The sequence below is a fragment of the Centropristis striata genome, chromosome 1, assembly GCF_030273125.1.
Source record: "Centropristis striata isolate RG_2023a ecotype Rhode Island chromosome 1, C.striata_1.0, whole genome shotgun sequence".
Classification (NCBI taxonomy): Eukaryota; Metazoa; Chordata; class Actinopteri; order Perciformes; family Serranidae; genus Centropristis; species Centropristis striata.
Window position 1 is genome coordinate 14,634,020 of NC_081517.1, and position 22,769 is coordinate 14,656,788.

The following is a 22,769-nucleotide window of genomic DNA, read 5'->3' on the forward strand; positions in this document are numbered from 1 at the left end:
AACAGTCTACAGTTTTCACAAGCTCCATTATAAGAGATTCAGGGCAATGCATTCCATCCAACTGAGTATGATCATTTAGCAAAAAGAAAGTCTACTGTAATCATGTGGTGAAAGTCAATCTCATATTTTGTAAGCACTCAGAATCATGGGAGATATATTCTGCAGGTGTTAATTCATTTATTGGTACTCGTGTTAATGTTTGAGTACCTTTTATCTGTTTTTTTTTTCAAGTAAAACATTACAAATTAAGTTGTGTACCCAGGTTCTTTAGAATATTTCCAAATTTAAAGAGTAGTTTGGTTTAAACTTATTTTTCCCACTTAAAGGGAACTTTTTTCTAAGTGGGGTTGTGGGAGGTCCTTTATTTTGGAGAGGCAGGCAGGAAGTGGATCGGGGCTGCAAAAAAACAAATTTTACCACCAAAAAATATGCAATTGTAGTTAAAGTGCTTAAAGTGCTGTATTTATAATATTTTCACTTTTTTACCTTTCCGTTAGACAGCCTGTTACAATAAAGAAGTGAAATTATATAGCCACCAGACTCCATTGACAAAAACATTAATTTTACATTGAAGAACTTGGAAGTTGCTGGTCTATCGATGCCTTTATTTGTTAGTTTGTTTGTGTTATTGTGTGACTTTAGTGAACCCGAACTAAACCTTTAAAACACCAAAGTCACAAAACAACACAAAATAATAACAGATAGAGGCAGCAGTAGATTAGCAACACCCATGTTTTGCAAGGTAAAATTGCTGTTGTTGTTGTCAATGGAGTCTGGTGGTTTGAATAAAGCAAACCGGCTTCAGTTCCCCATTGAAAAGGACTGTTATACTGCAAGGTAAAGCATTGAACATGTTATAAATATAGCATGCATTCAACCTGATATTGAATCTTTTTCTAATACCCCTCCACAGCAGTTCATTGCTTGCTTTCATGCTGGTACTCCTGTCTGCTTTGTCAAACTGGGGCCATGTACCTCATACAACCCCACTTCAATAAATATAAAGTAACCCTTTAAGGTCATGGTGTAGGCTACACAATAAGATCTCCTGGACGTTTCTTTTGATGAGTGAACGGGTATTCGTCATTGTTGAAGTTTCCTGAGTGACCTACATTTTCTTGAGTTGCGACAGGCCCTTGAAGGCTCCGGTGGCCTCCAGCACGGAGAGGTCGTTGTTGTTGAGACGCCTGGGTCAGTCACAGAGAGCAGACATGATGAGCAGAAAAACATCATTAGCAGGAGAGACGGTTTGGAATGTGTGTGTTTGTCTGCCCAGTGTGCAACCATGCAGCATAAGTCCATGTCAACATGCATATCCATAAAGTGCCTGTGTGTGGATTCATATGTCTGCGTATGTATGTATGTACATGCATAGGAGTGTAATCGTGAGCGTGTCGTGCAGAGTATGGCTTTAGCACTGCCGACCCCACAGGGAGCGGCCCTGCTGAAATGCACTTTGAATAAAAGCATCCCACATATAGAGCATGGCCCGCTGTGTATACTGGAGTCAGCAAGGCCAATATTACCTCATCACAGATTAACTGGTGTTATTAGTGCTGAAACAACCAATTAATAGAAATAAACTTTGATATAATTGGTTCATTGTTTCAAACGTCTCAAACATTGACAGGTTCCAGCTTTTATATGGTGAGTATTTGCTACTTTTTCTTTGTTTTTAAGCATTGTCAATTGAATATTTTGGACTGTTCATTTATTTCAAATAAAGGGAGTGTCCTTAAGCTTAAGGAACAAGTGATGGACATTTAATCGGCTAAAATACAAACAAATTCAAAATACAAAAAAAATGTATCATGTAAATAAACCCTAATCAAACTGTATATTAGATAAGCAAAAAGAAATTGCAGTAAGTGCAGTAAATTGCTTTAATAAAGGACATAATTTTACATTTACAAAGTTTAAAATTTACCTGTTTATATTCATAGTTCTTGGATACTAAATTGCTGTTACGGTTGTCTTTGATAATACATTTTATTGTTCAACTGTAAAAAAAATCCTGCCTAAGTTATATCTCCAGCACAACACTTTAATAGCTACATTTGAGGGATGCTTTCCAAAATAATTTGAATTAGTGCAAAATAAATGTGATATGTTTAAAGATTAAGAGTTTAAAAAATAAACTGGTATCAAATGAAACTATAATAATGGACAATTTCATTCTCGGTTTTGCACTATTTTCCTGGACATCTCTGCAAATGTTTAACTTCCCTGCAAAGTCCAATTTCTCTGCAGATGTTTAATATTTGAGGTAAGGGTTTTGATTTAAATTCAGATTTACCTTAGGTTAAATTTAATGTACGGTTACTGTGTTATAGTTTAAGTTTAATTTTTATGTATGTATAGATTATGCTCAATGTATATTGGCAAGCTGCTACTGGATGCTTGAATTTCCCTGGGATAAATAAAGCATCTATCTAACCAACTAACTCTCCAAATTTTGACAAAATGTTGGTGAGGAAAGACTGGCATGGCAATTTTCAAAGAGGTCCCTCTCACCTCAAGATATCTGAATGGAAAATGTAGATATTTCAGCCTCGCAAACACTGTCAGCTTTATAAGATATGAGGCTTTAATTATTTTTAAATGCTGCTTAAACCAGTCTGTGCAGGTGTGTTCATGTCTCACAGCTCTTCGGTGGAGGACGGCAGGTGTTCAGGGAACTTGGTGAGGCGGAGGTTGGAGCAGTCCACCACGTTCGCTTCACAGCGACACTTCGCAGGACACACCGGCTTACTGTTACACTCAAAGCTCAGACGCCTGTCCTCAGTACCTGGACAAACACACACACACACACAGAAAAATATTAATATTAAAAATGCAATTGCAACCAGCAAGAAAGCATTAACACAAAAGTGGTTACCGTCTGCAGCTCCATCAGAGACCAACTGGATAGAAACTGTGACTAAGATTCAAAGTGTGGAGATAATTACATTTTCTATAAACCTAAGGGTAGACAAATATCTGAAATACTAATGTGTTTATGGCTTCATAAGATAACTACTGGTTTGATAAAGATGAACTGATATGTATTTTCAACAAAAATATACCGGTATAGGTATATAGGTGACCAAACTTAAGGCTAATACATACTCCACAAGAACAGAGACATTTTTCTTTTTTTAAGTAATGTAGTATTTTTTTTTTTGTTGTTGTTGTCATTTTTATATCTTTTGGAATTTTTTTGGTAATTGTGTGTCTTTTGTTGGTCATTTCTTGGTAATTCTTTGACTTTCTTTTGTCGTTTTTACATCTTGTGGATTTGTGTCTTTTTTTGGTCATTCTGTCTTTTTTAAATAATGTAGTAATCTTTTGTCAGTTTTTTGTCATTTTTACATCTTTTGTTGGTAATTTGTGTCTCTTTTGGTAATTTTGTGTCTTTTGTGGGTAATTTTGTGACACTTCTTGTCATTTTTACATCTCTTTTGGTCATTCTGTGACTCTTTTTTTTTGGAAGTGCGTTCTCTCTCCCAGGGCTGCAAGAAGAGAATGACATCATTCTGTTCTTGCAGCCCTGGCAGAGAGATAGGATTTAGGATTTTCTGCCATTCTTCCAGCTTGTACTGTGGTCTCTACCTGCTACCTACTCACATTAGCTCTGGCTACTTATTATATTATAAAATGCATTATGTCATAAAATGCATGCAAAAGTCCCACACTCTCACTTTAATGCCAATGCCAATCTAGGGGAGAAAGAGCTGACAACAACTTTGAGAGAAAACAGCAAGACTTCAGATTTAAAAGTCACATCTTGTTCTGGTTTACTGCCCCAGTGCATATTATTGTTATTAAATCCTGTCAAGCTGTTTCGGTTACATTTATTTGTACTTCTGAGTGTGATCAGCTGTATACAGTGCAGCCTTGACGGTCCAGTATATACGAGAAAACACACACAAAAATAAATAATCACCTGGGATGTGGTACTGCTCCTTGGCTGCAATGAAAAAGAAAAAGATACAAAACTATGTCAGTCAAAAGGTTGGAAAGCTTCAGCAGCCACACACACACACACACACACACTCACTCCCGGAGGAGGTCTTGTATAAAACTGGCAGTTGCAGGATTTTTAAAAAACATTTCTAAACATGAACGAAAGGCGTGAAATGATCTGTCTCCAGAACCATGTTTTGGTGATTTATGGAAGCAATGTGTCGGCCCGCGTGCAGCTTTCCAGGCCTGGCAGAGGACGAAAGGAGCTCGGAGCAGTTTATGTGGTGATCAGAGAGCCTGCCATGGTCTCACTGGCCAGGCGCTGGCTCCGCACACTGGCACGGTATGGGTGAAGGGAACGGCCGGGGGCTTTTAGTCACAGGCGCTCAGTTACAGTCGGTGAGGTGAACTCGCTTCATTCTCATCGTGTCGGTACGCACTCTGTTGCACAAATACTGTAAACTTACACATAAACACACTCTTCTTTTCGCACTTTACAGGCTCTGGCTTTCATCTGCGCATCTGCTTCTCATTGTGATACTTATATTTCTGAAATAATCAGCAAAAAATAACAGATTTTGGGTCTAAAAAAATTATAATAAGCTTTTTGTTTTCATCTTTAAAGTTACTGCTTCGTTGCTGCATACATCAGTTGGAACATTTTTCTTCACAAGAATAGAAGTCTAAAGCCCCGTTGGTGACCTCTAGAGGCTGCATTGGTCACTACACCCCCACAATACAAAAGTGTTGTGCAAAATGAACAACTTACAGATAAGGTTGCTATTCTTAGAAAACATACAGTTCTTATTATTATTGTTTAAGCTGTATTGAACAAATCTGCTCTCTGAAAAACTTCAAGTGGCTGTGACACACATCCTCACTGTGTGCATGGTCTTAAAACATGTTTGAATGTATTTATGGCCAGAAACAGCATGCACTTTTATTAGTGCATGAGTCTGAGAAGGTGAAGTGAAAAAAGTGAAAAATTCTTCGCTTTTTTACACCTTGACTTGATCTGTTTATGAGGTTTTATTGCAAAACAAAAAAGAGACAAGAGACAAAAAAGTTCTTGTTCTCCTTTTTGGACAAAGCATTTTGCACGCAGAGAAGGGACTGTGTTTGACATCAGGATGTCAGCAACTAATATATATGCTAATGGCGTATGTTTATGACAAATGGGAATTATGATTTGCATCTCTACTGTTAATACTGTGTGCATCGTTCTCCTGAGGTTAGCTTTGCCGCAGTTCATTATCTTACAGTCGTAAACTGTCACTACCCGTCTCAATTCACCCTACAGTCTTTCTTTCATTATTACTCTCTCTCTCTCTCTCTCACACACATACACACACACACACACACACACACACACACACACACACACAGACAGGCAGGCACTGACCGGAGCAGCGGAACTTGCTGCTCTTGATCTGTGCGATGCGTTTGTTGGCGAGGCGGCGAGGGCTGGCGCAGCGCGCTCCGCTGGTCTCTATGGGGTTGGAGCGCAGGAAGTCGGCCAGCCACTTCACATTACAGTCACACACGAAGGGGTTCTGGGCCAGGTGGCTGATGGGAAATCACAGGGGGCAGGACATCAGTTAGATGTCAGACTGAATGGAGTGGAACAGGACAGAACAGAACTTAAAATAGTCTGCGTGTGTGTCAGTGTGTGTGTTTTCTCACAGTGTCTGGATGCTGTGCAGGGAACTGAAGGTGCCTTTTGCCAGACTCTGGATTTTGTTGTCATAAAGCGACAGCAGAGCCAAATTCTCCAGATCTTTGAACACGGAGGCTCTGATGCAGTGGATCTTATTGGCATTCAGCAACCTAATAAGCACAAGAAATGATCATTAGCAGAATTTGCTGAAATGCTGTATAATCATCATTCATTTTTAAATTCTGCTTAGCAGCTTTAAATCATTTCTACATTTCTGCAGCTGTCTTTCTTTTGGGAACAATTCCTGCATCACCCTGACACAGTTATCATCACGGAAGCTCCAGCATGTGGAATGCATCGTGTGGTGCATAAGAAGATGACAGCAGTGTTATCGAAAAAGCAACATCATAGCATGTTCCGAGAAACAGATTCACATCAGCCCGACTTGGCAAAAAACTGTATGGAGACACATTAGTTCTTTTTCTAACTTCGTTCGGTGTTTCACTATGGGAATCGCTTAATGCGTGACCAACTACGGAAGCTCCAATGACACCACGTCTGTCTTTGACAGACAGGTCGACCTGTGGGGAGGGCCCCGCCCTCCTTTATTATAAGGGTCGACTGCACTGACCAGGTCATTCTCGCTTTCCTCCCATGCGGAATAATCTACATTTAAGCTCCTTCAGCGCATCCGGACGAGTCGGACTTGCTTAACTGCTATCAGACGTCCCGTCAAGGAGCTACGTCGCCTAGCGCGGTTCCGATTACGACTCTGGACTGTGCTGAAAATTTTCGTCATTGAAATAAAGTGAGTTTAAGCTTTATTGGAATAGCGACCGCGTTGTGGCGAGCTATTCTCGCGAGCGACTTGGTATTTATTTACCGAGCAGCAAGCGATTATTTAGGGCGATAGCTTCAGGCGAGCCCGGTCGGGTTAGCTAAACATTAGCTGGTGGCTAACCAGACTCCCGACGCATAGCCATCGCGTAACGGCGGGCTATCCTCCACAGGGTACGGGTTGTAGTGAGGTTACACTAGCTATAGCCGGTGCTCTGTTACAAGACTAACGTGTTACGACGAGTCTTGTTTTTTCTTGCAAGATATCTAGGTTAACAGCCTAGCTTCTTTCTACTTCTCTAGTCATCATGTCTGTGCCCGCGACCCCCGCCAAAGGGTCCGAGCCCAAGGAAGCGGGGGGTGCGTCCCGGCCTTGCCCTGCGTCATGCGGAGCCATCATTTCGGGCAGGGATCCACACCCGCTATGTATAGTGTGCATGGGCGCTAAACACGCCCAGGCTTCACTAGCTGACCCGCAGGTCTGCGCTCACTGCGCCACCATGACTGAAAAAATACTAGAGAGGAGACTGAGGGTTGCGGTGGCTAACATTAACAGCCAGGACCCATGCCTGGCTAAAACCACCGAGGCAAGAGCAAACCCCACTGCCCATCAGCGGCCAGTCTCGACGAGCTGGGCCGACGCGATGGACGAGCTAGAGCCACTGGACATGCCTCCGCTGTTCGAAGGTCTCTTAGCGGGGAGCGACGATGCAGACGGCGATGCCAGTTCTGACATCCTCGATATGGATGATATGGAGGAAGGGGAGGAGGATTCCACCTTCCCCACTCTAGAATCCAGACCCCCCAGCAGTGCTGATGCGGCCTCACCGGTCGATAACAACTTGTATGAGGTTTGCAAGCGCGCCGCTGCCAAGCTAAACATCCCATGGCCAGCGGCCCAGGGCACGGAGGGGACGGTGAGGGACCTATACGATGGTAAAAGGCTTCCTCCAGCCCAGCCTCCGGCTAAACAGCTCCTTCCAGCAGTCCCAGCATGCATGAAGGAAATGAGCCGTTTTTGGTCTAGCCCTTATAAAAGCAAACTTGCCACACAGGGCCACTCTAAACTAGAGGTGCATGGCATGGCTGACCTGGGGCTGGCTGAACCCCCAGCCGTGGAGCCTTCAGTGGCGTACCACCTCCACCCGAATCGCCGGTCCGTTTCTGCGGCCTCTAACGTCTCACTGCCCGGTAAAGTAGAACGAACGACCGCTGCCATTTATCAGAGAATGTATAAATACGCAGCTCAGTCTGTCTGTTCTCTGAACGCTGTCACGCTGTTGTCAGCTTACCAGGCTGAGATATTAGAGGAAATGGGCCAACAACTAGATTCTGGAGTTCCAAATCCAGTACTCTGGGACGAGATTTGCGTGGTGAATGATTTACTGTTACGTTCCTCCCGTGGAGCGGTGCAGGGCTGCGGCCGCGTCATGGGGCTGGCGGTCTCAGGGGAGAGGGCTTTGTGGCTCAACCTGTCAGGCTTAGGGGATGCCCAGAAAGCCGAAGTGATGGACGCGACATACGACCCCACCAAGGGTCTTTTCGGCCCAGCCCTCGAGAAAATGAGAGAAACCAGCACTCTCAGAAAACAGGAAGGGGAGGCTTTCGACTTGTGTCTGCCTCGTAAGCAGACACCGCGCCCCCCAGCCCGTACAGGCTTCGCTGCAGCGGCCGCCGCAGCGAGAGGAAGGCAGCACGACAGCAAGCCAACCCATAAGCCCGGGGCTAGCCGCAACGATCAGCCGCCGAGAGAGAGAGCCGGTAATAACAGACCCTGGGGAAAACAGTCGTTCGCGGCTGCGGCGGCGAAGCGCCGTCCTTCCAACCCCGTGGAGGGGAGGAAGAAACGGCCATCCTAACGTTTCAAGCCGGCCCGTCACCCCCTCCTCCACCTGCGAAAAGGCGGAGAGGAGAGGATGTGAGTTTTACCCCCTCAATGTTCAGCGCGGAGGCTCCCGTTCCAGCCGAAAGCCAAGGGGTCCCTCCTCCAGAGGTGAGCGAGGAGACAGAGGGGTTGTTAATGTGTCACCAAGCACAAGATGTTCACTGTTCTCAAACAGTAGTTCACATCCCCATATTGAAAGAAATAAAGTCTGTACGTTTGCATCCAAGCTCACAGCTGAGGGCAAAGTACACAAAACAAAAAATGATAAAAACAAACAGTATAAGGGAACAGGGTCATTCCTCTTCCCTCCCTCCAGAGGGCGCTCACACCCCTCCGGAGGGTTGTCTCTCTCTACCCACGGTAGGAGAGACAGTGCAGTGCTTCAGGGGGCCTCTGGCTGCGCAGGTAGAACGCTGGCGCGCATGCGCAGTTCACCCCTGGGTCCTGGCGACTGTTTCGCGAGGGTACAGACTGCAATTCGCTATGAAACCACCGAGGTTCAACGGTGTGTTAGATTCAGTAGCGGATGGAGAAGCAGCGCAGGTGCTGCAGGACGAGATCAACTCTCTTTTACACAAGAGAGCGATCAGAATGGTCCCGAACGAGGAGAGTCAGCAAGGGTTTTACTCCCGCTACTTTCTCATTCCAAAGAAAGGGGGACCTGCTCTCCGTCCTATTTTAGATCTTCGTGTATTAAACAAACATTTAAGGAAATACACGTTCAGAATGTTGACACACAAGGTGCTTTGTCAATCGATTCGCCCGGGCGATTGGTTTATAACGATCGACCTGGCAGACGCATATTTTCACGTCGATATTCTCCCCGCACACAGGAAGTTTCTCAGGTTTGCTTACCAAGGCAAAGCCTACGAGTATCAAACTATCCCTTTTGGTCTGTCACTGGCCCCTCGGGTGTTCAGCAAGTGCGTGGAAGCAGCGCTATCTCCGTTAAGGAGCAGCGGCATCAGAGTATTTTCGTACATAGACGATTACCTGATATGCTCTCATTCACAAGAACAGGCAATCAAGGATGCGGAGAAGTTAACGTCCCACCTCACGGGCCTGGGTTTCAGAATAAATTGGTCCAAGAGCCGATTACAGCCCACTCAATGCACTGTCTACCTGGGTCTGCGTTTAAACTCCCTCAGATATTGTGTCAGTCTCTCGGAGGAGAGAATAACGTCATTCAGACAGTGCCTGGCGCGCTTCCAACTGAAAGCCGCGGTGCCGTTCAGACTCTGTCTACGACTCTTGGGTCTGATGGCGTCAGTTATATCAGTGGTGAGGCTCGGGCTCCTTATGATGAGGGATGTACAGAGATGGGTGGCATCATTAAAACTATGCCCCCGCCGTCATCTCCGTCGTTTGGTGACGGTATCACCGGAGTGTATGGCGGCTCTCCGTCAGTGGCGGGACCCGGCTATTTTCTCTCAGGGTGTGCGCCTGGGGGCAGTAGCGGAGAGGGTTGTCATGACGACGGACGCTTCCTTAAAGGGATGGGGAGCGACCTTTGGGGGCAGAGCAGTGAACGGCATTTGGTCGGTGGAGCTGGCTCATGCTCACATAAATTATCTGGAGTTGATGGCAGTGTTTTTAGCTCTGAAACACTTTCTTCCATTCCTCAGGGGGAAACATGTTCTGCTAAAGTCAGACAACTCCACAGTGGTAGCATACATAAATCGGCAGGGCGGCACACGCTCCCTGCAGCTACACAGTCTGGCACGGAAAATAATGTTGTGGTCCAGCGACCGGCTGGGGTCGCTACGAGCGACGCACGTGCCAGGAGTCTTGAACGTAGGAGCAGATCTTCTGTCAAGAGGAAATCCTCTATTCGGGGAATGGAAGCTTCACCCACAGGTAGTGGCACAGGTGTGGCAGAGATTTGGGCAGGCTGCCGTAGATCTCTTCGCATCGCAGGAAAACACGCAGTGCCCCCTGTACTTCTCCCTGGCGGACGTAAACGCACCGTTGGGGATAGACGCTCTGGCCCACCCATGGCCGAACGTTCTGCTGTATGCCTTCCCTCCTCTCAGCCTAATCTCCCCCACTCTTTCCAGAGTGAGGAAGCGGGGCCTGTCACTGATTCTAATAGCCCCACGATGGCCATCCAAGCATTGGGTGGCGGAAATAGTGCAATTGCTTTCGGGCCAACCATGGCCCCTCCCGCTGCGAAGGGATCTGCTGTCTCAGGCTCGAGGGGAGATTTACCACCCTCATCCAGAACAGGTAGCACTGTGGGCCTGGCCCGTGAAAGGCTGAATTTAAACGCAGTTGGTTTGCCCCCCGGTGTGATCGACACTATTCAGTGTGCGAGAGCCCCCTCTACTCGCTCATTATACAGCTGTAAATGGCGAGTGTTTGAGGAGTGGTGTGAGGTGCGACATATTGTCTCTTTTCAATGTTCGGTTGTGGATATCCTCTGTTTTCTTCAGGATCTGTTGGACAGGGGAAAGGCTTTTTCCACAATTAAGGTTTACCTGGCTGCCATTTCAGCATGCCACATAGGGCTGGGTGACAAACCAGCAGGGCAACACCCTTTGGTGTGTCGCTTTATGAATGGTGTACGTCGTAAACTCCCAGTCTCTAGGTCCCTGGTACCTTTATGGGATTTGTCAGTGGTGTTAGACGCCCTCTCACAACACCCATTTGAACCTTTGGAGGGTGTGGGTTTGAAGTTTCTCTCACTCAAAACGGCATTGCTCTTGGCTCTGACTACAGCCAAGCGGGTGAGTGATTTACATGCTCTGTCCACTCGCCCAGCATGCCTGCAGTTTGGCCCTGGGCTTTCAAAAGTATGTCTACGGCCCAACCCGACCTTTGTTCCTAAGGTTGTGGAGTCTGCGTATAGATGCCCCACAGTCGAGCTGAGGGCTTTTCACCCTCCTCCGTTTTCATCAGCTGAGGAGCAGAGGTTAAATGCTTTATGCCCGGTGAGGGCATTGCACGTTTATGTAAACAGGACAGCAAGTTTCAGGAGAAACGACCAGCTGTTTGTGTCTTGGGCTAAACAGTTCAAGGGGAAAGCTCTGTCTCGCCAGAGGCTGTCCCACTGGCTTGTGGAGGCAATAGGGCTAGCTTACAGGTGTAAAGGCCTGCAGCCTCCTTTAGATTTAAAGGCTCACTCCACTAGGGCCATGGCTACATCATGGGCCCTGTTTAAAGGAGTGCTAGTGGAGGACATTTGTGCCGCGGCAAGCTGGGCTACACCGCACACATTTGTAAGGTTTTACAGGTTGGATGTTTCAGGTCCATCCTTAGCTCATGCAGTACTGGAGACAGGGACTCCAGGGACTGTTTAGTCATGGACTAGGTTTAAGGATGCCATATGGCTTTGGGAGAGTAGGCAATCCGGGAGTGGGCTATATCTCCCATAGTGAAACACCGAACGAAGTTAGAAAAAGAACGTCGGGTTACTTAACGTAATCCCTGGTTCTTTGATAACAGAGTGAGGTGTTTCACCAACACTTCCCTCCTTGCCCGGTAAGGGAAGAAACCGTTTAAGAATGACCTGGTCAGTGCAGTCGACCCTTATAATAAAGGAGGGCGGGGCCCTCCCCACAGGTCGACCTGTCTGTCAAAGACAGACGTGGTGTCATTGGAGCTTCCGTAGTTGGTCACGCATTAAGCGATTCCCATAGTGAAACACCTCACTCTGTTATCAAAGAACCAGGGATTACGTTAAGTAACCCGACGTTTCCATCCAGCAGTCCAACAAATTATGGGCACATTCTAGCCATCTGACACCTGAAATTAATCTGCGTAAAAAAACACAGTCAGTGTAAATGTCAGTTCAGACAAATATATATGTGCATGTTGTGGTTTTGGACTTACAGCAGCTCCAGAGAGGCCAGGCCATCAAACACGCCACTGGGCAGCTCCGTAATCTTATTTCCATACAGAACCCTGCACACAGAGATTGTTTTGTTTTTATATTAAAAGACCCTGTATGCATATGTATTCAATCAGTGTGTAGCTAATTGATTTGCTGTTTATTATGGATTTGCATCATCATGAACAACATTTTATCCATTGGTTAAGTGTTTAGCCTGCACATATTTCCACAGAGTAGTGACACATACAATATAGGCATACATAATGAAATACACACACACACACACACACACACACACAGAGCGGCAGGGCTCCCGCTGTGATGGCGTGTAAGTCCTGATATTTCATAAAGAATCTCTGTTTACAGAGAGCAGGCGCCACTTTTGAATTATTCATACCAACAGACGCATGCGGTGGAAACATATGGAGGCATAGACAGGCATAATACGGACATATGTAAACACATATTGGTAGAGGCACACTCATAACACTCCAGCAGTTTATTCACACACACTCAGACAGTCGGTGCGTTACTCACAGTGAGTTGAGAGCTCGGAGGCCGTGGAAAGCATCAGGAGCGATCTCAGATATCTGGTTGTTACTCAGGTCTCTGGAAAGAGAAAGGAAACCGATAACACACACACACACACACACACACACACACACACACACACACACACACACGCACGCACGCAGAGTTTAGTCACAGCAGCCAGAAACACACTTTTTTAAGCACTGTTTCATCTTTGTTCTGTAAAGGTAAAAACTCTTGTCCCATTTCAAATGTTGCAGCCTACTTCACGATCCCACTCAGTAGCCAATCATAGCAGAGGTCTTGCTGCTGCAATTTAATTTTAACCTCTTTATCATTTCACTGACCCGCCTGCAGGACATAGGATTATTTTTGCTGTGGTGATATTTGACACAAATAAAAAGTGACATCCAAAATAATTTCAGAAATTGTAGAATGAATGGCGATGACAGGCTGGACTGCTATAAAACTCTGTAGGTGCCCAATTTCCTTAATTTTGCGGGATCGGCCGATTCTTTTACGTCAAAGTTAAGTAGTCAAAGTAAATAAGCCAACATTGACCTTTGGTTTCACAGGGGAAACAAACACTTGAAAGCCTCCCTACACGGACTTCCTCACTCTTTATACTAGGTCACCTGACTTCTGGAGCACCTGCTGTTGTGAGCGTCTTATATTACTGTGGTGTTAATCCTCCTGTTGCGGGTCAAATTGACAAAAAGTAGTTTGAAGGTTTTTTCTGAATGAAACTTTTTCTGCTTGGATTAATAAGTGTAATCAACATATAAAATGAAAATGGTTGATTTCACCATTTCAGCAATGGAGTTAATAATGAAATATAAGCAATGTTTATTGGGATTTCTTGGCTTCTGACACTTTTGGATAATTAATCATGCCCCGGGTCAAATAGACCCTTGAAAATTATTGCTGTTCCTGAGAAACAAACGTAACAGGAGGGTTAAATAACACAAATAAAAATGACACGCAAAATAATTTAAGAAATTGGAGTATGAAGGGCGATGACAGGCTGGACTGCTCTTTAACTCTGTAGGTGTTGTTATAAAGACCTTTATAATTGTATATTGCCATATAAAAAAGTCTATCATTATTAGGATTTAGGGGTGAAGGAGATGAGAAAGGGTTTTCTTTCTTTATGTAACATTTTCCTGTGGGGTCAAACATACATCAATGGTTTTATTGTTCGTTTTTCTAATCCCCAAATCAAATCAAATCAAATAAAACCCGTTTATAAAAATGAGAAAGCCGACTTTATGTGAAAGGCAGACTCTCAGAGAGCGGGCGCTGTTCTGCCGGCCAACTTTAAGTTTTTACATCTCTGATTCGGTCTGGCTGGGCCAAAACCACAACATGTCAGATTATAAAATCCTTGTTCTGCTGCCACATGTCAGCTGCTCAACTGTCATAATAAATTCTAAGACAAACCACTTAAACCAGCCTGGTAATGTAATCAACCCCTGTCTTAGGGTTTGGGAGCGTCTCGCAGTGATGATGTAAGAGGACGAAGGGGGGAGCGAAGGATAAGATTGAGAGGAAAAGGAAAACCACAGAGAGACAAAGATGGAGAGAGAGAATGTCTGAGGGTAGAAATGGGCAGAGGAAAAGAGAGAGAAAGAAAGCAGCGAGTGAACAGAACAAAGCCACAAAGAAAGAAAAAATTAAAAGCTATGAATATTATTATTGTGGTCAAATGTGCATTTTAAACATATTCACCAGATCATTCTGATATGCGCTTGATTTATCATGCAAGACCCTTTAAAAGGCCTCTGATGGGCACTGCATTGCTTTGCAGGCTGACATAAATCAAGCGCTTCTCCATGCTGGAAATCCACTGGGGCTGTTTGTTATGTCGAGCAGGAAAACCACAGCTCGGTGAACAGTGGAGACAGAGGAAGAGGAGAGCGATCCAGCTGGCAGATCACAGTATAAAACACTGATATTTTCCCAGAGGCATCGGCCCTCTGGAGGCAGATATTGTGTCATCTCATTGGCTGAGCTGAAGCTGGAGGGGTGCAGCCATGAAACCACAGGCTCTCTGGAGAGATGCTGTTAGTCTAGCTGACCTTCAAACTACCTCCTCTGAAGAAAAATGTATATTTAATCACCTGGTGCCATAAAAATTAAAATTATACTACAAATCTCAGGAATTTTTGTATTGCTGATGTTTAACTTCCTCAGCAAAAATGCTATAATCTCAAACATTTCAGTGTTTCTCAATCATAATCTGATTATTTTTTAAGAAGAAACCATCAACATTTTATGCGGTTCTTCTCAATTATCGTAAACTGGAGTACACATAAAATGTCAACAAGAGCTAAAATGATTAGTTGCTTATTTGACTATGGATTTCTACATTTGGGACTTCTCATAATTTGATTTCCTATCTTTTCTCACACGTTTTTTCTTGGAAACTCCTGATTCAAGAGTTTTCCCAGTCCACATGGGATGAAAAATCTCCTCCAAGTTTACTAAACCTGGCAAATGGTTTGGTCACTGCTTTTCTTACTTTAAAGCCACAGTAGGCAGTTTTATTTTGGCATTATTTGGCAAAAATTCCATGAGAACCTTTCAGCATACTGTAATTCAAGTGGTTTGCAAGAAGACCTTTGCACCTGCTAAACTTTAGAAAATTTGGCTCTTGATTTGAGATTTTGGCCAATCACAGATCATTTCAGAGTGAAGATGTTTCTATTGACTGTTCTACGAATACAGGAGAGCATGCACGTTCCTTCAGGTGGGGGAAGTCTGATTCAATTTGTGAAAATCCTGCAGAAAAAGTTGCTATTCGAGCATTGGCAACAACTAATTCCACTGGAAATCAAACCCAAGAAAAGGAAGACAGAGTTCTCAACAAAAAGAGTCTAAAGAGAATCTAACACAGATAATACACATAATACAACGTGTCAATATCTGCAAAGCATTTCAGAGATGGAGAGGAAATGTTGATGATAGTTTAGCCTTCTGCTAACTGCAGACTAAGGCTCAGGCCTGCAGATAATTCAAGGTCAAGTTAATGTAGCTATCTGGAGCAAAAAAAGTAAAAGAGTAATTATCATAGAACTGCCATCGCTATAAAAAGTGCAGGATTAAGACCATGCTCGTCTGGTGGGAGGGGCTTAAAACAGAGCGGGGAGGGCTGCAGGAAGACTGGTATATTTTATAATTCTGGCGTTTATTTCCTTTTCCAAAAAACTGCTTACCCCAGCTTTAAAAGCAAAATAGGAGATCTAAATCTTTCTTGAGGTCAAAATGTTATTTGTGAGCCTTTGTCTCTTAAACAGTATTCTGTTAAGATAAACTTCTTGTCTTTAGAGGACTCACATTCGACGGAGTTTCTTGTAGGAGGTGAAGGCGCCTGGAGGAACCGACTTGATGCCATTCTGCTCCAAACGACTGTTGAGAATGAGAGAGAGAGACACACACACACACACACACACACACACACAGGAAGAGAGAGGGAGACATTAATAATTTGCCTCCTGTAGGTCGATGCACACCGCAGCACTGCGGCTCGCTGGATGTTACTTCCATCAACTGGGCTGTCTATAGTTTCCATTCAAACTCCTACATTTGTCCATATGCAGTATTAATCCAAAGCTCCTTTCCAGTCAGCTATTACAGCCTGATGCTCATTCAAAGTGAAACAAAAAATGCCTAATATAAGAAATGAGAGACACAAAAGTTCTAGTTAAGAAAAATGTGTTTTCTTTGTGACATTTCATAGTAAATGTTTAGATGTCTCCTGTTTTCAGCAGCTCCTGAGATGAGATTGCACTCCCCCTTGTGCTGATTTAAAACCAAAATTGATATTTTCTAGCAAGATGTTGTAGATCTGCAATAGTTCAACACAGGGAACAAGAAGAAGAAGTTTAATGTCCAGCCCATTCTTTACTGTGTATAACTTGTCAGTTAATTGCTCAGAGAACTCATTCTGCTGTCAGACTCACTCTAATTTGTTCCAGTTGAAATGAAAACTTGTGGGATACTCACATCTCGGTCATGGCCTCAGGCAGGTGGGCGGGGATAGCGGTGAGGCCCCGCCCTCGACAGTCCACGATGTTATTGCTGCAGGAGCACATGGGAGGACAAGAGCCGGACGCCAAGCTGCACGGCTGGACGAAGGCGCTGCCGCCGTGGCCTGCAGGGGAAACATGAGAAAACTTTAACTCCAACACCCACACTTCGACTTTAATACAATCTGTTTTCCTTTACAGGTTATAAAGGCAAATTAAAACATAAAAATCAACAGATTAAAGTCATTTTAGTGTATAAATACCAAAGCTCTACCAAAGTCTAATAAGAAAAATTAAAACATTCTGTGCAATTAAAAGACAGTTCAAAGGAAGTTTAAGCGAGATTTAAAAGAGATCACTGACTTAGAAGACCTGATTTCCTCAGGCAGGTCTTGGGGCCCTGACTGCGAACAATCTGTCCCCCTTAGTTTTCAGCCTAGTTTACGTACTGGTGTGTAAGGTGTTAAGAGGTCAGAGATGTAGCCGGGCGCGAGGCCATGAAGGGCCTTAAAAGTAATCAGTAAAATCATAAACATACTGGAAGCCAGTGTAAGGACGCTAAAACAGGAGTGATGTGATCATGTTTCTTGGTTCTGATTAAAAGTCTGGACAGTCTGGAGTCTATAAATGATTTGGTGTGACTTAAGATAAAATAAGATAAGATATGACTTAATTTATCCCGCAGTGGGGAAATTTAGTTGATTTAACAAAAAAATAAGACATATACTATATTCTATATTATATACATACATTTCTGCTATTTGGCATTCATTATTAATATACATTTTTGTGTATATTTGTTTTCCTGAGAGTAATTTGCATTTTACAGATATTGCACATTGGAGAAAACATATTTTAGCATGTTAAATAGGTTAAATAAGTTGTTGCATGTAGTAGTATGAACATCAATGAATAATATTAATATTCAGAGATATACACAGTATAGTATAAGTGGTTTATCACATATATAATATAGGAAAAAATACAGAAGGCCTAATGTAGGCCTAATGAGGTCGGATGTAAACAGAGATAACTGACTTGACTTGGAGTGTGTCGTGTCACTGGGCTGCCGTACCTGAGCAGGCAAAGTCGCTCTTGCGCAGCTCAGCGAGGTTGAGGCCTCTCAGCGTTGGAGGAGAGCTGCACTGAGTGTAGAGGCCTAAAGCCGCCCGCTGCCGCAGCCACGGAGAGAGCCAGGCCAAGTGACAGTCACAGCGCAGAGAGTTAGAGTGGAGACGACTGGGAGGAGGGGAGGGAGGAGAAAGATGGAGTGGAGGGAGGAAAAGAGGACGGGTGGGAGTGAAGAATAGAACAGGGGGGGATGAAGAATGTGGAGTGGATTAGTGAGTCAAAGTGTGGAAGCAAGAAAGCAGGAGAAGAAAGGAGCAAGAAGGAGTGTAGAAGAGATACAATTATTCAGAATATAAGAAGAAAGGAACAAGAATTCCAAAATAATTTAAATAAGGGAAGATATGAGAATGAAAGCAGGAAAAAAAGGAAAAGTATTGGTAAATATCTGACTGTGGCATCATCGTGGTTCCATAATAAACAACGAGGCATTCTGGGTAATGTAGTTGAAGGACTCACAAGGTGCGGAGCTTGGGCATGTGGTTGAAACTGGAGACTGGAATACTGCTGATGTTGTTGTTGTTCAGCGTGCTGGGAGAGAGGGAGACAAAGAGACAGAGAAACAATGAGAGGGAGAGAGAAAGAGAGGAATAAAGGTAAACAGGGGGAGCAAGGAAGGAGTGGTGGGAGAAAAGTTCAGAGAGGAGAGGAGAAAGAAAGTGAGAGGGAGATTAGAAGAAGAACAGGTGAGAAGGTCGTGAGAGTAAAAGTGACATATGAGAAAGGAGAGGAAAATAAATAAATGGAGAGAAATAAGTTGATGTGAGTAAAAATGAGAGAAAATGTGGAAAAAGGAGAAAATAAAGACAGGATTTAGTGAATAATTTTGATGTGAATAGAAAAACAATCAGAAATCAGCTGTTCTTATCCAAGAGAGCTGCAGAACAATCTGAAGTCATTTAAGTTTTTTTAAATACTCACAGAACCTCAAGCGATCGCAGAGCTCGAAACGCTCCCTCCTCGATACAGCTGATGTGGTTTTTATCCAGCTGACTGGTGATGAAAGAAACACAAAACCAGAAACGGTGTTTAGTCAATCAGTTAAGAAAACCAATTAATCAATGTTTTGGAGCATTTTTAATGAATCTATCCAACGGGATTTACACTGGATGATCAATATGAAATCTTTTAATTGTGTACGTCATATTTACAGTTTGACTGTTTTCTTAAAGAAGCAGATTGTATCATTATCTTCACTGTAATTTTCATTCTCTGCTTCGTGTGTGTGTGTGTGTGTGTGTGTGTGTGTACTTTCACACACAGGTTTTTGAGGTCCGTGGCTCCTCTGAAAGCTCTCCTTGGGATGGCCTGAATGGCATTTTCACTCAGGTCCCTAATAAAAAGAAACAGAGAGAGAAACATGCTGTTGAAAGATACCAATTTGCCCTTTTGATTGAATTACTTTAATGTTTATATATCGAATAGTTCAACGTCAATCTCTGCAGCTTTCATAGCACATGTTTTGTCCTACCAACTGGTCCTGTTTGTTTTGAGAGACACGGATCAAATCCCAATACCCAATTACTGGAACAGACTAAATACAGCATCCTCTCTTTTTTCTTACTTTTGAATTCTACATTGTTTCATTCATTTATATTTGATTATTAAATGACACTTTTGCAAAATTGTGTAGTTGTGCTGCTGATGCATCAAAGCACACTGAAAACTGAAAATCTTCTCCTCCATCTGTTGAAGCCAGACGACTTCCTGGGAATCAGATATATTTTGGCAAGGAAGAAAATAAACATCAGACAGAACTATATATGACTCTACAGCGTTTCCGGCCTCTGTGCTGCTGGTAAACACTGTGTCATCCTGCAGCCTCAGTCCAGTAACTATCAGACTGATCCGCACCATTACCAGCTGGTTTCATAGCAATCTAAACACCGGTTCCTCTTTATCTTAATGCTGTTTTTCCCTCCAGCCCCGAGGGAAATAAGGGGGGTGCTTGCAGCAACTGAAATTGCTCAGAGACCAGAGAGTCGCAACAAACAGGTTGGGTTTACTACTGATAATATAAAGAACAAGTGGAGAGAGAAACAATGCTACAACTAGAAAGACGGTGGAGGAAAGGAGAGCTGAATAGAAACAAGAACCCAGCTGATAAAGAAAAAAATAAAGGGGTAAAAACGTGTGTGTGTGTGTGTGTGTGTGTGTGTGTGTTTGTCTGATAGACCACAGAGGAGGATGTACATCATCTCTGGCTGCCCTGGAGGACCTCAGACACACTCCATTAACGTCAGGGTCAGACCAGAGAGCCTGACAGAGGAGGAAACACCCACTTACTGACCTGCACCGCTGATATAACATACTGTCTGACATCCAGCCTCAGATCACTCACTTTGTGGAGGCAGATTTAATTTACACAACAGAATGCAACACTGAAGCTGAAAATTACGGTTGTCTCTGCAGGACAAAACATGTAAAGCAGCACCTTTCTTTATTTCATGGCACCAGTGAAATGATTTAAGGGCCATCGATCAATATGAGACGATATCATGCTGATTCAACAATCTGTTACATTTATATCAACTCACAAAACAACTAAAATATGATTCTACCATTTTATTTCTGAGCTCTTCCAGATATTTGAATTTTAGAAATCCATTCTATTTTAATACAAAAAGAGCCTGTGATCATTTATGAACTCTGGCCATTCATAAGATATCTGTGTGCTCAGTTTAAGTCTCAAAACAAAACAGGGAGATTATCATAATTAAAGCGTATAATACAGGCGGCGATATGCATGGATGCAGTACTGTTCACTGTTCACCGATGAATGGATGTATTGATCTATATCTATGTCTCGTTACACCCCTAGTAGAGAGGTGGTTTTATTGCCAGGTTTGGGTCCTGTCACCCCGGGGCTGAGTCCGCTAATAGGCAGTCACACAGTACGTTTACATGACACTTGAAAAAACTAATAATTGCTTTAATCCGACTATAACTCAACTACTGAAGTGCATGTAAACGTGTTAGTCTGAGTAATGACAGAGTTCTCCAACTCCCAGATAATGTGATTGGAATAGGATTTTTGTCGGGATGTATGACAAGACAACAAATGTGCGCATGGTCCATCCCCACGCTGGCGTATGACCCGAACAGCAACATGGAAGCTCCGAGGAATGCTCATTTTTGGACAGATGTACATTACGGACAAAATTAACAGAGCTGTACGATTATCCATGTTGTTGTTCTTGTTGTTTGAAAATGCCAGTTTCCCGCATTTCTCCACTTGTTTATTATGACGTAATAGGTCAACCGGAAAGGGGGCTGTATTAACCAGCTGAAACGACGCATATCGCCACCTAGTGTTGAGGAAGAGGACACATTCCCGTCAGTTATTCAGTTTTCTCAGTTGCATGTAAACTGGGACAAGGACAGAAGTCTGATAAGACGCCAAAATCAAATTTTAAGCATAGTTCAATTAAACTGTTAGAGGCTTTTTATTATGGTCATATTACACTTCACTCTACAATGCAACACTGTGAGCAATAGTTAAGATATTTTCAGAGTTAATGTATCGTTGATTGATGATTGGCTGGGTACAATGTTGGATGTTGGGTTTGTTTTGGCAATTTCTGTCTCGAGATGCTCCAACACGTTTCTTTTTTAGCTGCTTTGGGTCCTGACAACCCGGGGCTGAGACTGCCAATAGGATAGCCAGGCTCACAGCCTCTAAATGTGGCCGCCACTAGTTCGCTGGGCAAGCAGTTAATTAAGCAATCAAGTAAAACTGAATCACCTCTGTGCTCATCAAACTGGCCTTATAATAATAACTTGTGATGACATATCTCTATAGCTCCTTTCCTGTCAGCTATTACAGCCTGATGCTCATTCAAAGTGAAACTAAAAATGCTTAATATCTTAGAAGAAATGAGAGACACAAAAGTTCTAATTAAGAGAAATGTTTTTTCTTTGTGACATTTCAGTAACTATTTAGATTTCTCATGTTTTCAACAGCTCCTGAGATGAGATTGAATTCTCCCTTGTGATGATTTAAAATCAAAATTAATCTTTTAGCAAGAAGTCCTATTAGCGGTAAATTAAGCAATTAAGCGAAGCTGAATCATGTCTGTGCTCGTCAAACTGGCCATATAATAATAACTTGTGATGACATATTCATGAAAAGTCCAAATGGTACCATTTAGAGGTGTGAATCCCCAGAGGCGTGGGTCATGATACGATATTATTGAAATTTAAGAATTTTGCGATATGTTGAGTATTGCGATAAAATATATAGAGATTTAACTGTTTAACTGACTTTGTGACCACAAAATTAAGTTAAATCGAGAATTGTTTTGTCAATTAAGAGAAAATTCTCAGTGTATTAATCTGACTTCAGTCTTTTTATTTCTCTACAATGAGAGTCAAACCCACAGACTGACCAACAAAGTACTCAGTCAAACTGAACTGAACTGATATCAAACATGTATGGACGACAACAACTGCAGCATTTTATCAAACTTTCAAAAGCTTTAAGCTTTACTGCTCTAAATTTTTTTGAATGAAACATGAAAAAAGCCGAACTTTGCAGTGTTATTTCATCAACTTCCTGACGCACGTGGTGCCTATAGATTCCTTAGATCTTCTCCTATATATTCCTAAAAGTGAGCCCACTATGGCCTTTCGAAAAAACAAACAAACAGTGGAAATTCTGACAGCCTGTTGGTGGAACGCAAAATATTGATACTTGGCGGCCATGAATCAATATAATATTTCCATCCAAAATATTGCGATACTATGCCGTATCGATTTTTTCCCCCACCTCTCGTACCCACAGACTGTATATAAATAATGGACGTAGTCACCGTGACGTCACCCATTGGTTTGTGGCCCGTTGGAAGCATCGAGTTCAGCGTTACACTCGTCGCCATCTTGTTTCCGATACGGGGAGCAGACCATATTTGGACTGTAGAGGAGCGA

The 22,769-nt window shown here is 43.2% G+C and overlaps 1 protein-coding gene across 1 annotated transcript in view; it reads right to left on the bottom strand.

Annotated features, from left to right (window-relative positions):
- The window catches only part of LOC131970981 (slit homolog 1 protein-like), a 103,878-nt gene that overhangs the window by 40,004 nt on the left and 41,105 nt on the right, over window positions 1–22,769 (bottom strand). Inside the window, exons 5-17 of the mRNA XM_059332239.1 lie at window positions 19,105–19,176; window positions 18,765–18,836; window positions 18,303–18,374; window positions 17,791–17,954; window positions 16,693–16,840; window positions 16,024–16,095; window positions 12,694–12,765; window positions 12,156–12,227; window positions 5,629–5,772; window positions 5,348–5,511; window positions 3,926–3,949; window positions 2,644–2,788; window positions 1,113–1,187 (exon numbers count right to left, since the gene is read on the bottom strand). Coding sequence (XP_059188222.1) covers window positions 1,113–1,187; window positions 2,644–2,788; window positions 3,926–3,949; window positions 5,348–5,511; window positions 5,629–5,772; window positions 12,156–12,227; window positions 12,694–12,765; window positions 16,024–16,095; window positions 16,693–16,840; window positions 17,791–17,954; window positions 18,303–18,374; window positions 18,765–18,836; window positions 19,105–19,176 — 1,296 coding nt within the window. The remainder of the gene's footprint in view (window positions 1–1,112; window positions 1,188–2,643; window positions 2,789–3,925; window positions 3,950–5,347; window positions 5,512–5,628; window positions 5,773–12,155; window positions 12,228–12,693; window positions 12,766–16,023; window positions 16,096–16,692; window positions 16,841–17,790; window positions 17,955–18,302; window positions 18,375–18,764; window positions 18,837–19,104; window positions 19,177–22,769) is intronic.